This window comes from Drosophila bipectinata, chromosome 3L (genome assembly GCF_030179905.1).
Source record: "Drosophila bipectinata strain 14024-0381.07 chromosome 3L, DbipHiC1v2, whole genome shotgun sequence".
In the NCBI taxonomy this organism is placed as follows: Eukaryota; Metazoa; Arthropoda; class Insecta; order Diptera; family Drosophilidae; genus Drosophila; species Drosophila bipectinata.
This window is the reverse complement of record NC_091738.1, coordinates 25,793,152-25,808,540: the sequence shown is the minus strand read 5'-3', so window position 1 is coordinate 25,808,540 and position 15,389 is coordinate 25,793,152. Positions and strand designations below refer to the sequence as shown.

Here is a 15,389-nt window from a genome sequence, read left to right as displayed (position 1 = left end):
TTTTGTTTTAAAAACAAATTTAACCATTCTACCATAAGACGAACTGAGAGCATCCTGTGCTTGCTCTAAAACTTTTGGAACTATTCCAAAAGTTCGAACGTTCGGTGCCTTTATTGTTATCATCATTGAAACCATTAGTTTTTTCCACGAAAACTTTGAATATTTTGAAATCTGGGTGTATCGCTTGGTTAGCTTCTATGTGATCGATCAAGCTTCTGATGAAGTAAAATGCAACAATTTTAAATAAATTAATGGATTAATAAAGCCAATTACCTTGATGACTTCTTCATTTTGCCGGAAGGTGCATCAGTATCCGCGTTTTTAGTTCCTTTATTGTAAAGTATCGAACGTTTTAATGGTTCAAGTTTTAAAGATGATCGGTATACATAAAAATTTATTTTTCTCTTGAAATACAGATAAGCATTAAAGATCACTAACCAAATAGTTCCTTTGTACTTATCGTTTTACTTTTCGATAACTTTTCAAACATTTTTGTATATATGTGCTATTAAAAGAAGTGCGTAATTATTTACAAAACATCGATACCAACCGGAAAGTTGGAAACCAACTAGAAATTGGAAAATCATGAGTAGCTGCCATGTTAAGCAATTAAATATTATTATTATGATCTTCCTTAACGACAAGCCAGTCATCTAAATATACAAATATATGTGTCCTCATATGGGGAGGTATTGTCCCCATTGACTTGGTGTCCAAGTAGAGTGGTCCAATTTGAAATCTTTGGGATCAGCTTTCCAACAATTATAACTAGGGCAATCAGTCCAGGCGAAGCAATCAGACATGCTGGGGCAAAAAGCAACGTCCTCTTCATTGTGCAATCTCGAAAAACAAAATGTATTTTACATTAAAAACAATCAAAACCCTTTGGCCGGCACATCCCCAACGCTTCGTGACTGTACTTAACGGCGTCTGACAGCAACGATTGAGAGCTCCTTGTTGCGATCTTCCTAGCACAATGCTTGTGTCAAAATACGTTTTCAATGGGAAAGTCGCACAAGCCAGCCAATGATGAACCTCCTCATCTACGACCTTAATGCCCTTGAAGGCAGCGAGATCGACATTAATACATGTAATATATACAAGCCGACCTTGCTACCTATATAAAATCATGCATAATCTTCGAGCCAGGATTCATCATGCATTGTCAGCTCCAAATTTTATTGAGCACTTCTCCACATTTTGCCGAGCTGTTTGAGAAGTTGGCTTCGTACGACATTTTGTGCATAATGCTGGGTAAGTGGGTATTATATGAGATTTATACTGCGTATTATATTTGCAACGAATATAGACGCAGGCTCCATTGGCTTCATACTATCGATTGTCAGAAAAGGCATGAATTTAAATAGGTGTCATCGGCTCGGTATTGTGATGTCCTCTAAATGCGACAAGAGAATCTTCATTATTTTCCACGCTGTTTTCAAATGCAGTAAATTTACTCATCCCATTCAGCTTATTTAGCAAAAGATCCTGCAATAGAATATTTTCTTTGATAAGTGTCAACGGATACGCCGTTTTTATAATTGGGGGTTGTTTATGAATTTGAATTTGTTTTTATACCCTTGCAGAGGGTATTATAATTTTGTCCAAAAGTGTGCAACGCAGTGAAGGAGACATCTCCGACCCTATAAAGTATATATATTCTTGATCAGGATCACCTCCTGAGTTGATATGAGCATGTCCGTCTGTCCGTCTGTCCGTCTGTCCGTCTGTCCGTCTGTCCGTCTGTCTGTCTGTTTCTACGCGAACTAGTCTCTCAGTTTTAAAGCTATCGACTTGAAACTTTGCACACACCCTTCTTTCCTTTGCACGCAGTATATAAGTCGGAACGACCGGGATCGGCCGACTATATCCTATAGCTGCCATATAACTGATTGATCGGAAATGGTATAACTTTGGTGTTTTTAGAGTTAGAGAGTTCAAATTTGACACGAGAGCTATTTTTAGCAAAACATTACGACATGCCAAATTTCATAAGGATCGGACGACTATATCCTATAGCTGCCATATAACTGAACGATCGGAAATGACCCAACTTTCGTGTTTTTGAAGATAGAAAGCTGGAATTTAATACAGATTCTATTTTTGGTCAGTTGACCCAACCTACCAAATTTCATTAGGATCGGCCGACTATATCCCATAGCTGCCATATAACTGAACGATCGGAAATGGTATTTGGTAGAAATATCAACTTTCGTATTTTTGAAGATAGAAGTTTGGGACTCTTTTTAGATTTTGTATTGTAATAAATTGGATTATATTTTCCTATTTCCATAAGGATCGGCCAACTATATCCGATGTTTGCGATATATATCCGGTTTTAACTGCAAGGGTATATAAACTTCGGCTCCGCCCGAAGTTAGCTTTCCTTTCTTGTTAAATTGAATTTTTATTGTTTAATTGATTTTATTATCTCTAGTTATGTAGTTAACTAAATATAGGATTAGATAGCTTAGGGCGGAGCGGGATCGAAAGCAACCCAAGCGATTGAGACCGTTTTTATTTTCAAATTGCTATCTACGATTTTAGCAATTTAGGCTAGAGACAGGTGCTGGTACCTACGATTTAATATTTTTTTCGAAATCGAACCATTTTGTCAATTTCTCATAACCTAGTGACTCTTCTCATTTCTGCCCAGTCACTGGATCCACTCTACTCAAAACTAAACATATAATCATTGTTTTGCAATTTTGGTGTCATCTCCTATGGATAATAATGATCCATAAATTGATGACACTTGTGGGCAGAATATTGAGACATTCGTTATCGTAAACTCTTTTTAGACTAGCTTTGTCTTTTTTATAGCTTTGTCATAATTACTCTCGGTGACTTGGAATGCCTAGATAATTCCTACGGCTTCGCCAGAAAGGTTATCCTTCCTTCTTAACTTATCAAGGATCGTGGATTGTTTTTTAATAAACAGATACATCGATAAAAAATTTTAAAATATTAAAAATTATTACATTAATTTTTAAATTAATTTTAATATAATTTTTTTTTTATTTTAAAAATATTATTTTATTTTAATTAAATTTAATTAATTAAATTATAATTACGTTGGCGAAAATAAAAAGAAAACAAGAAAGGAAAGCTAACTTCGGGCGGAGCCGAAGTTGATATACACTTGCGTTGCACATTTCTGCCATTTTCAGCCTCTTGCAATAATAACTTCGCTTCTATCATTTGGCAACACAGGAATCCCAATTGATCAAACGTCCACATAACCATGCTCAAGAATTCTCTTTTTGTGAAAACTCTCTTTTCATCCTGCACGATGGGACCAACTTTGTGGTACCTGCTTCCCACCTAAGTATAGCGTCATCGGCAATACACGGAATAGCAGTCGTTCTCGGTCCCCGTCGACACAGCTAAAATTCCTTTCCGGCGTCCCCTGTTCATCCACAGATGACGATGCTCCATTTACACGGACTCCTTCCCTCGGTCCAACTGCCCTTTGGACCCGATTAGAGCTTCTCAAATTTCCTCGCCGGTGAGTCGGTGATACTTCCTTCTGTGAATGGATATTCACAGGGAATTCTCTCAACACAATGCAGGACCCAGTCATATGCCCGCTTCGCAAGCACTTAAAGCGTATTCGATGTCTTCTCACGAGCCTCCACCTCTCTGTAGGTTTGACTCCGATGAACTGTTGGCAGTCCCAATGTTGTCCAGATCCGCTGTCTTTGCTGAGGATAGGGCTGAATATCAGCAGCATGCCTTGCCCATTTCACTCGTTTGCTTATCGGGAGCTTGGCAACAAGCTCCTCCATAAGGAGCCATTTGGTTACCCAAATTCTGCTTTGCTTTTGCTGACTGCAAGAATTCCTGTAAGGTACTCACTTGCGTGGCGAATGCGACGAGCTTTCCAGATTGTGCTTCGCTATTGCAAGCGTTACTGCATGCTTAGAGCTGGCTATACGCGTGTCATCCTTCAACGCTTTCAGTAACTTCTGATGGTCTCTGTAAACGTGCAGTAGAAGATTGGCCAGTCCTCCGGCTTCCCTCCAAATGTAGCCAGCTCGGAAAGCTTCCGTGGTCACCGCACAAGTATATGAAATATAGTATATATAGTTATATAGTATATGAAATATACTTTCACAATAGAAATAATAAACGTATTTACTCGTCAAACATTCTTTTCGAACTCAGTTCTAGGCTTTACAGTTAAAAATATTTTTACTTCGTTACTTACTTATTAAAAGTAACTAACTACTTAATTAACTACGTTACTTAAACTTATTTTACTACTTACTTGGATAACCATCGACGTCAGTAGTTGACCTATATGTCAATAAATTAAAGAAATTAGTGAGGAATTCATCCAAAATTTCCTAAATTGTTGTCCCACAACTCTTAGTTTTTGCATCTTCATAATGCGTCGTCTTATAGTAATCTTTTTCTTCGTAACCATGTTACCAAAAATTCGACGTAACTATCGTATTAATAACAAAATCATTAAGGTGAATAATAAAGATTTGTAATTTATGTACAAATTTTAACCTATTTTTTTCCCACAGATAAATAACAATCTATTATATATTTATTAAATAATTAATTAATAACAACAAATGTAGGTAAACAGGCATTTAGATTGTATTCATTGTATAATTGTTTCATTTCACCGTTTCAAATTATCTCTATTTCTGTCACATATTTTTCTGTTTAGAATTAAAAAAAAAATAAAGTCGATTTATTATTCATTTTTTATAGGTCTGCTTATTGAACCTTTGGTGAACTTTGGTGAATGCATTAAAAAATAAAAAGAATTACCAAGAATGTCAGAACTTCAGTCATCTTTACTATTAAAGAAGCAATTGGCAGGTTAGTTTAATAATGAATACGTATTTCCTGTTTGATTATTTTTTAAGATATTCACTTACACTTTATTAATATACCATAATTAATCTGTTTTCATTTTCCATCAAGTTTTTATCCAAAATGTATGTACTTTTTATATATGTTTGTTTGTTATATTGTTTTCGTCACAGTAGGCACAATACATACGTTAGGTACACATTTTCTGTTAATATTGATAAATACATATGTATGTATATAATATAAGCTTAAATATTCATATATGTAAGCTTAAAATAAAAATCGTATCTATACAAAACTATGTACATGTGTATGTACACACATTCAAATGTACACAAGCCGGCTATTCTGATGTTCTTAAGTACATAAATGCTCATAAATGCTAAATGTACATATACATATGTATGTATGTATTTATACATAAATAAGCATTAGCTTTTTAAGTAGTATTTTCAAATTCTTTCTTTGCTGACCCAAAAATTTGGATTTTTTTTTATATCACAGTCTTTCGATATTGTACACCTATCCGACGTTGGATTTAATAGCCTAGTTTGCATAGGAACAAAAAATCCGAGCATAATATGAATGAGTGATAATAATGCTTTGCTTTGAGATTAAAAATCTGTAAAAAAAATATTTATGTTTTGTTTTCCATGAATATATTTTTTAATATAAAAACAAATAGATTTTCTTCATGTTATTGAAGTTACTCATAAAAAAAAACGAAGTCCGAACGAAAAAAAGAAGTCCAAAAAACTGGCAAACTCCAGATGGTTATCAATTTTGAACATTTTTATTTGCAATTTTTACCGGAATAAGTTTTACATACATATGTATGTACAGATTTGTTCATGAAAATAGCTGTGTAACAGCATCACAAGCACTTTGATGTTCATAACAAAAAAGTAAAGCTAACTTCGGGCGGATTCGAAGTTGAAATACCATTACAGCTAAAACCGGAAATATATTACAAACATCGGACATAGTTGGTCGACCCTTATGAGGATATCATAATATAACCAATTCATAACAATAAAAAATCTAAAAACAAAAAAACCCAAACTTGTAACTTCAAGAACACCAAAGTCGGTGTTTTTGCCATTTACCATTTCCGATAGTTCAGTTATATGGCATCTATATGTAAGATATAGTCGACCGATTGTTATAAAATTTGGTAGGTCTGATTAACTGACCAAAAATAGAATCTGTTCTGAGTTCCAGCTTTCTATCTTCAAAAACACAGAAGTTGGGTCACTTCCAATTGTTCAGTTATATGGCAGCTATAGGATATAGTCGGCCGATCCCGGCCGTTCCGACTTATATGCTGCGTGCCAAGGAAAGAAGGGTGTGTGCAAAGTTTTAAGTTGATAGCTTTAAAATTGAGATACTAGTTCGCGTAGTAAGACAAACGGACAGACGAACATGCTTATATCAACTCAGGAGGTCATCCCGATCAAGAATATATATATGTACTTTATAGGGTCGGAGATGTCTCCTTCACTGCGTTGCACACTTTTGGACAAAATTATAATACCCTCTGCAAGGGTATAAAAATAGCAGTCTGTAAATAAAATAATTAATTTTACTCAAGGTGAATCTCATAGCTCTTGATAGCATCAGGTGCGAAATGGTATATCCGCAACACCGATATCCACAAAGAGCTTGGCGTTCCTTTTATAGGTGACACTATTGGTGAAGGAATAACAGCTGCTCATGACAAAAGGCTAAAAACAAGGAGTTAGAGAGTTTTTTTGAATTTTGCATGAATGCTTTTTTTGTCCATATAGCTTCCATATAACTTAACCATTGGTGGGCAAACTCTCATTTCCCATAGCACGCGTGAATAGGGTCAGCGCTGCCGGCACACTGACAGTATGAGCACTCTCAAATTGAGGAATTTTTTTGGATTTGAATCCTAACTGGATTTGGAATTGAATTGGAAAAACTTTTTTCAAAGAAAAAGATAAAGATATAGATAAAAAAACGTAGTTTTTCATTTTTATACCCTTGCAGAGGGTATTATAATTTTGTCCAAAAGTGTGCAACGCAGTGAAGGAGACATCTCCGACCCTATAAAGTATATATATTCTTGATCAGGATCACCTCCTGAGTTGATATGAGCATGTCCGTCTGTCTGTCCGTCTGTCTGTCTGTTTCTACGCGAACTAGTCTCTCTGTTTTAAAGCTATCGACTTGAAACTTTGCACACACCCAAATATGACATGCCAAATTTCATAAGGATCGGCCGACTATATCTTATAGCTGCCATATAACTGAACGATCGGAAATGACCCAACTTTCGTGTTTTTGAAGATAGAAAGCTGGAACTTGGTACAGATTCTATTTTTGGTCAGTTGATCCGATCTACAAAATTTCATTAGGATCGGCCAACTATATCCTATAGCTGTATAACTTAACTGATATAACGATCGAAAATGGTATTTGGTAGATATATCAACTTTCGTATTTTTGAAGATTGAAGCTTGGGACTTTTTTTTAGATTTTTTATTGTAATTAATTGGTTTTATTATGATGTAACCATAAGGATCGGCCAACTATATCCGATGTTTGCGATATATATGCGGTTTTAGCTGCAAGGGTATATCAACTTCGGCTCCGCCCGAAGTTAGCTTTGCTTTCTTGTTTTAAGAACTTTTGCTAGCAACGCTTTCTTTAAAATAAAATACACTATTTTAGTGCCCATTAAAACTTGTGAATTAACGAAAAATGAAATAAACAAGAAGGGAAAGCTAACTTCGGGCGGAGCCGAAGTTTATATACCCTTGCAGTTAAAACCGGATATATATCGCAAACATCGGATATAGTTGGCCGATCCTTATGGGAATATGAATATATAATCCAATTTATTACAATACAAAATCTAAAAAAAGTCTCAAGCATCTATCTTCAAAAATACCAAAGTTGGTATTTCTACCAAAAACCATTTCCGATCGTTCAGTTATATGGCTGCTATAGGATATAGTCGGCCGATCCTAATGAAATTTGGTAGATCGGATCAACTGACCAAATATATAATCTGTACCAAGTTCCAGCTTTCTATCTTCAAAAACACGAAAGTTGGGTCATTTCCGATCGTTCAGTTATATGGCAGCTATAGGATATAGTCGGCCGATCCTTACGAAATTTGGCATGTCGTATTATTTTGCCAAAAATAGCTCTCACCTAAAATTTGAACTCTCTAACTTTTAAAACACCAAAGTTATACCATTTCCGATCAATCAGTTATATGGCAGCTATAAGATATAGTCGGCCGATCCGGGCCGTTCCGACTTATATACTGCGTGCAAAGGAAAGAAGGGTATGTGCAAAGTTTCAAGACGATAGCTTTAAAACTGAGAGACTAGTTTGCGTAGAAACAGACAGACGGACAGACGGACATGCTCATATCAACTCAGGAGGTGATCCTGATCAAGAATATATATACTTTATAGGGTCGGAGATGTCTCCTTCATTGCGTTGCACACTTTTGACCAAAATTATAATACCCTCTGCAAGGGTATAAAAACTACGTTTTTTGCTCAGTGAATTCTCTACTTTCATTGTTTTTTACTGCTACGCATACACTTTAATTTTAAAAATGTGTGCCTTTTGCACACATCATCATCATATCATTATCACTGGATAATGAAACATTTTTCAATAAAATTACATATCTATTGGGTGGATAGGGTGTTATAATTTTGGTCAAAAGTCTGCAACGCAGTGAATAAGACATCTCCGACCGGAAGTACCATATTTTTTATCAGGGTCACCTCCTGTGCTTATAAAAGCATGTCCGTCTGTTTGTTTCTACGCGAACTAGTCTCTCAATTTTAAAGCTATCGACTTGAAACTTTCTTTTGCACGCAGTATATAAGTAGGAACGGCCGGAATCGGCCGACTATATTCTATATATTTTATCAACTTCGGCTCCGCTTGATGTTAGCTTTTCTTTCTTTTGATTTTATAAATTTTCATATTTTAGAAAACCATTTTTTTTTAAAGATTTTTTTGTCTTTCCAGAACTATTATATTCAAAAAAAAAAAATCCAGAAAATATAGAAAATATTAAAAACAATTATGCACATATTTCTTTCAAAAGTATGCTAAGAATACATACTTTAATACTTCTTGCTTTCATATAATACATATTTATTCTCAATGTATGTATATATGTATATTGAAGGGGTGCCCCTTCCATTGCTCTCGTTGCTCCTTTGTTTTTGGAATTGCTCTTTCATATGGACAATGCAAACTCATATACAGAAAGAAAGCATATAAGAAAGCACTACTTTTTTGAGTATGTCGACATAGACGTCTTGGTCCATGATCCCATCGATCATATGTATGGGACCACACCGCTGTACGTAAAACAAGCCCATATCAATATTTTAGGGCCACCGTGCATAACGGTCTTAAAAGGGTGGTTTGGGTGGTTCTCAGTGTTTGGGGGTCGTCGGACATACTGTCTGGAACCTGTCCCACCAAACGAGACCAGTTTGGACTCATCTATCCAAAGAATATTGTGCCATTTCGTCACTGGCCAGTTCAAATGGCTTTTGGCAAACTCCAATCGAGCTTGGATATGCCTTTTACCAAGTAATGGCACCTTTTGGGGGCTTCTCGCATTTAAATTTTTACATGGTTATTGTGTATTTTCATTTAAATTATATTAACAAACTTAAGCAAACTCACTTTAGCTCCTCTTTTACATCCCTAGAAGATACAAAAGGATTCGCTTTGCTGAAGCGCGCTTTCATTCGGCCCTCAATATCGGTGGTTTTTAGTTTGGACCCACGTGTTTCAGCCTTCCCTCATATTTAATGGCATTGGATACCATTTTGGCAAAACAATTTACCATATCTTGGATTTTTTATGGGGTTTTCCCAGCTTTCTAAGCTGAACTATGACATTCCTCTCTTCCTTTGAACAGTGGCGTCCTTTACCCACTAAAAACCGAATTTTTACATGGTTATTGTGTATTTTCATTTAAATTATATTAACAAACTTAAGCAAACTCACTTTTCGTCAAATTTTTAATGTTTTTGGCATTTTTTGTGGATCAAAATGAAAAACTGCTATTTTTATGAACAGCCAAAAACATGTGATTTTAAACAAAAATGCCCAGAAAACGAAAATAAATAGTAAATCTAACGAAATTTTTGTACTTTTCCTATCTCTATATTCCATTTTACAAAAATAATGACCAAGCGATCAACTAACTAAAAGGAAAATGCAAAAATTACCGTTCTTTTACTTCGTTGCTACTGCACTGCTATTATTATGAACACAGCTGTACGTGTGTGACTCCCAGCATAGGCAAGGGGCATATACAACAACAATTTTTCGATTTTTTTCCTATTCTTCTTTTGTTGTTGGATTACAAAAACTTTTCACTGAAAGATATTCATTCATGTTTTTGTTTCTGTCAAAATGGTCGACCTGAAGCGATGAATTTCTTGTTCGCAGAACATTTGGTTTCAAGTAAGAAGCTCTGCATTATTTTTCAATAGTTTAATAAGCTGTTTCAAAAAAAATATAATGGTTTTCTAGTTGCTATAATAAAATGAAAAAAAAAATAAAAATGAAAAAAATAATATATATTTTTTATATTTATTTTTTTAAGCCCTTTGTGAATGTTACTATAATTGTAGTTTTCAGTGCAGACACATGGATGGGAAAAAAAAAGTTCTCGCATCAATGTATTGGTGATTTTTTTCATTGGTATGGGAGTTTGCTCTGCCGTATGCACTCCTGATATTTTGCATCGAATTTTACGCTTAAGTATTCCGGTTTTAAATCCTCTATCCATTCTTTTTTTATAACACCCTTCGATTAAACCATGGATGGATGCTTTTTATTAAAAAAAATCATGATGTAACGTTTATGAAGTTGAGAATGATAAACTGGGAAACAAGGAACTTTGCCCTAAAAGCCTATAACCTATGAAACTTTTTGTAAGCTCTGGATTTCCTATTCTTGAGACGAGAAAATTGTTTATTAAACAAAGGTGTTTTGTTTATAAAAGTGATAAGGCTTTTGAAACATACTTGTTCGCCGCATAATGAATTATTTCGTCCAAAGAATCCGTAGCAGCTTCGTGAGAATAAAATTGACAAAAATTTCTAATCAATTTCAGCCAAATGATTTCGAAGGGCATTATAATACGTTTTCCAAAAACATTTGGAGCGAGGGTAAACTTAAAAAAGCAAACATAGTTAACAAGGAACATCGATTAATACAGAAGCTCATAGTGTAGGAAGCGATAGCGGCGACGAGCGAATTGCTGTCTCATTGTAGAATATAAGTTGGAAAAGTGCAACATCAGTTAAGCCATCGTTGAAGCCACTATTTCAACTGGAAAGCAGTGAATTGACTTTCTTATACAGAGGGGAAGGGTAAATGAGGCAATAGACAAAGAATAGACGATCCAATTGAAACCCATTGAACAGCCAAATTTCAGTAAAATCAACAAAGCATTCTTAATAAAAAATTGAGTCAATTTACCCAAAATACTTCGAACTTTCCAGAATACTAGGACTTTTCAATAAACTATGACTTCCCAGAATCCTCGGACTATTTTTAAAGAGCATATACTACGCTTGTGTTTACAGCTATTTTTTTTTTTTTTACTGTAAACCGTTAACAGTCTATTTTATTAGTAGCTTCTAAAAGAAAGTTTTACAGGTGACTCCTAGGATCATCATCAGTATAATATGGCATAAGGCGGGAAACTAATATGGCTTTGTGGGGAAGAAGGAGAGCAAAGAAGATCAGGCGCCGAAATTTGCTTGCGAACATCAAGAAAACCATTTCTTCTCTCTCATCTCTTCTCATCATAAAATCTCAGTCTTAATTTCTCTGCCTAAAGTCTGGGCTCTCAACTTTCTTCAAAACTTGGCAAATGTTTGGAAAATAATGTAATTGAATAAGTTCCTTTCGACTAGTATATATTTCATTCCGATCGGACGTACACAAACAAATTTGATTCCTCGGCTATATTGTCCCCCTACAATAATATTTACTATATGTCTCTTGTGTATAAAAAATGTACATACATATGTGGCGGACAAAATCCAGAAGCAAAAAGTTTCTTACAAAGAAATACTTTCTCTATATCAGTCAATATGACTTAGTTTAAATAAACATTTATGATTTTATACAGCTCTTGTTAGTCTCGCAAAGTAAAGATTCATAAAATAAAACCAAGGTTAAAATATATATATATATGCCAGTGGTGCTCACAAATGTAAGCATTAAGCATACGACCGTTTACAATAGCGGTGAGCGAATAAAGACTGGGCAGAACACTGGTCTGAAAAGTTTAAAATATAGTTGCAAGATGTAATAAAAAACATTTTGTAACACTAATTTTAATTTTGATATATTCGTAACTTTATTTATAGTCTTTAACTAATATAAGGAAAAATAAATAATCGGTAAATCGACAAATAAAGAAAAATACCGAAAAAAAAAGAATATATAAAACAAAGAAAATTTGTTTTTTTTATTTTTCCGGAAAATCCTTTATTCTCCTTCCTTTATAAAAGAAAATATGCATTTAATGTGCATTTTAATGTTATATGTATAACATATATGTATATGAGTCAAACTAATAATTGCTTAATTTTTTCCCGTTTCAGAATTAAACAAAAATCCAGTAGAAGGATTCTCAGCCGGTTTAATTGATGAAAATGATATATTTCGATGGGAAGTGTTAATAATTGGACCACCAGATACACTTTAGTATGTCAACAAATTAATTTTATTTACCTCGCTCTAAATTATAAATACGTATGGTTTTTGTAAATGTAAGATGTTTTTTTTTTTTTTTTTTTTTTTTTTTTCTCTCCTTGTTACTCCTCTCGGGAGCTTAGGGCCTCTACAAGGGCTCTCCACCTAACTTTTATTTTTTCCGCTGTTTTTGCTTTATTGTGTCCCAGCTGATGTTCTTCCGGGATATTTCTAGCAGTGCTGTACGGCGCCAGGTCATCTTTTTGGGCGACCCACTCTTCTGCTTCCTTGTGGGTTCCACCATTCCAGAGCCATTCTTACGATGCTTCCTGGTCGTCAACGGGTTGGCGGGGTGGTTGGTTTTCTTCTCTTCTTGTATCAGTTTCGTTAATCAATTGATTTTTTCAGTTGATCTGGTGATTAGCTAGGTGCAACCTATCCCAGAGGTGGGGCTGCCACCTGTTGATATCTGGGAATACCGTTTTTCGACCTCACATGTTTAGTAGCATCGGAAAAGAGACCACTAACCATAATGAGGCCGAAAAACTTTGGAGGTCATGATTGCCATGAGTGGGGTTAAATGTAAGATGTTATAATATGGTAAATATTTATCAACACAGTAGACAATACTTATTACAATTCGTTTGGTCTTGTGATGACCTGAATTTGCCGTCTCGCGTTAGCGGTTCTCTTTCTCTTCCCAGTCGATTTGCGGTATGAATTTGTTCGAGCTTTACGCACGGGCACTCGGTCTTTTCTCTCCCGGACGTACTTTCTAACTTTCGTTCGCCCATGGTGTGCGACTTTCTTTTTAAATGCATTGCCATATAAGTACCGGGAAGCCTTAACCGGAGTGGTTGGTCGTCGGCAGTGGTCTGACGCAACATATCCCAATAAATTTAAGGGGTTATGAGCAGTTGGGATTTTCAAAAAAATTAAAATATACATATATAGACCGGGTAACTTTGAACGCGTTTTTCTTTAAACAGCGTTTCTAACGTCCGTGATCTCGATTTCTTGAAAATAGATAAACTAATAGGTCTGACATTTTTACACAATCTTCCCCAGGTAAAGCCTAGTACTCTGACGACGAAAATCCGCTGTCACACGTGTGAATTTTGACAGCCAAAACATGGAGCGAAAATTGAGAGAAAAAAATTGTCGGACCGAAAAATTTTCGGCCCGCGAGGATAAAGTCAATCTATTAGTGCGGTCAGGGGGAAGCCCATAATATGGGATTTGACCCACAAGGGGCTTTTTAATGCCATAAAATGGCATTGAAATGTTTTGTGATTGATTTTGATTTTGACCCAGTTTTCTTTTTCTTAATCAGCTCCTTAGCTGCGAAATACATAAACAAAACACCAACATCCAATCGGTTTGAATTCATTTTTGCTTATTTGTTTTTTGTTTACAAAAAAACAGCTGTTCAGTATTAACCTTTTTCTCCATTTTTTTGGTCACACTAGCTCGGTAGCCAAATAAAGAGCGATTTCGCTAGCACACGTGTGCAGCGAATTTTCGTCGTCAGAGTACTAGGCTTTAAGCACAAAGGAATTTGTTTTCAAAAACGTTATACTACTTTTTTTTTTTTTAAACTTAATGAAAAAATTGCAACAAATAAAAAATGTTTATCAATAAAATTTTGTGATTTTTGATATTGCAGTATCTAAATTCAAAAAACTCTATCCGAAAGACAAAAACGAGATCACCGAAAAGCTTCCCTTTTTGGAAGACGTTTCTTACAACGGCTACAGAAGTATAATTGGAAATTATTTTTACATAATCGACATGCTTTTATCATCTTAAATGAAGCATCTACATACTTAAGTAAATTCTAATTGCCTTGAAACATCTTAAGTTCTCTTCATAAACTAATTTCAAAAATCCTGTATTTTTGGGTCGCGTACCTGCGTATAACTCTTCAAAAGTTAGCTAAAGCAAATGATTCTCTCCTAGCCTAAAATACAAGAGCATATAACTGTACCACACAAAGATATATTATACTGTATAAATATTTATTATTATTAATAATAAAATGTTTTACTCGTTTTTTTTATGCATTTACCCACAGCGAAGGAGGATTTTTTAAGGCACATCTTTACTTTCCAAAAGAATACCCTTTGAGACCACCCCGAATGAAGTTTGTTACAGAAATATGGCACCCAAATATTGAAAAAAATGGAGATGTCTGCATATCCATTTTACATGAACCCGGAGATGATAAGTGGGGCTATGAAAAGGCTTCGGAGCGCTGGTTACCGGTGCATACAGTGGAAACAATATTGATATCGGTAATTTCAATGCTGGCTGATCCAAATGACGAGTCTCCAGCAAACGTCGACGCCGCAAAAGAGTGGCGAGAATCATACATCGACTTTAAGCGCAAAGTAGCTCGGTGTGTCCGAAAAAGTCAAGAGGAGTGCTCGTGAAGCAGATTTTGCCCATATTTGTATATTTATATAAATAATTTTATACATTAAAAGGATTAAATGAATTAAAAAAGAATTTTGAAGTGTTTCTTTTTTTCTTGCGTTTTCTTAGAATTGGCTCGGTCACAATTAGTGCACCAGCTAGCATTCCTACATTCATCATAAAGCTTAGATGTACAGACGACCGGGGGCGCTCAAGAAAAAATTTATTAAGGAAATTAAAAATATTTTTTTTTTAATTTGAAGGACAGGAAAGAGAGATCATAGATCAAACCATTGTAGTTCAAACATAATATTAAAATAAAATCGTGTTAGTTGGTAAATGAGGTTATGTATAAAAACGACACCCAGCATTGTTTTACGATAAAAAGACTTTGTAAAAGAGTTTGT

At 34.9% G+C, this 15,389-nt stretch overlaps 1 protein-coding gene across 1 annotated transcript; it reads left to right on the top strand.

The window, feature by feature from the left end:
- Positions 1-4,680: 4,680 nt before the first annotated feature.
- Positions 4,681-15,075, top strand: LOC108131543 (ubiquitin-conjugating enzyme E2 G1). The gene is made up of 3 exons (XM_043214161.2): positions 4,681-4,839; positions 12,477-12,579; positions 14,642-15,075. Exons 1-3 carry the CDS (start codon positions 4,794-4,796, stop codon positions 14,997-14,999), a joined length of 507 nt encoding a protein of 168 aa, XP_043070096.1. The 5' UTR covers positions 4,681-4,793; the 3' UTR covers positions 15,000-15,075.
- Positions 15,076-15,389: the final 314 nt, after the last annotated feature.

Coding starts and splice junctions, on each gene's coding strand:
- LOC108131543 (XM_043214161.2), top strand. CDS start 4,794: ATGTCAGAACTTCAGTCATCTTTACTATTAAAGAAGCAATTGGCAG. Junction 4,840..12,476: donor ATTAAAGAAGCAATTGGCAG/GTTAGTTTAATA, acceptor TTCCCGTTTCAG/AATTAAACAAAAATCCAGTA. Junction 12,580..14,641: donor GGACCACCAGATACACTTTA/GTATGTCAACAA, acceptor ATTTACCCACAG/CGAAGGAGGATTTTTTAAGG.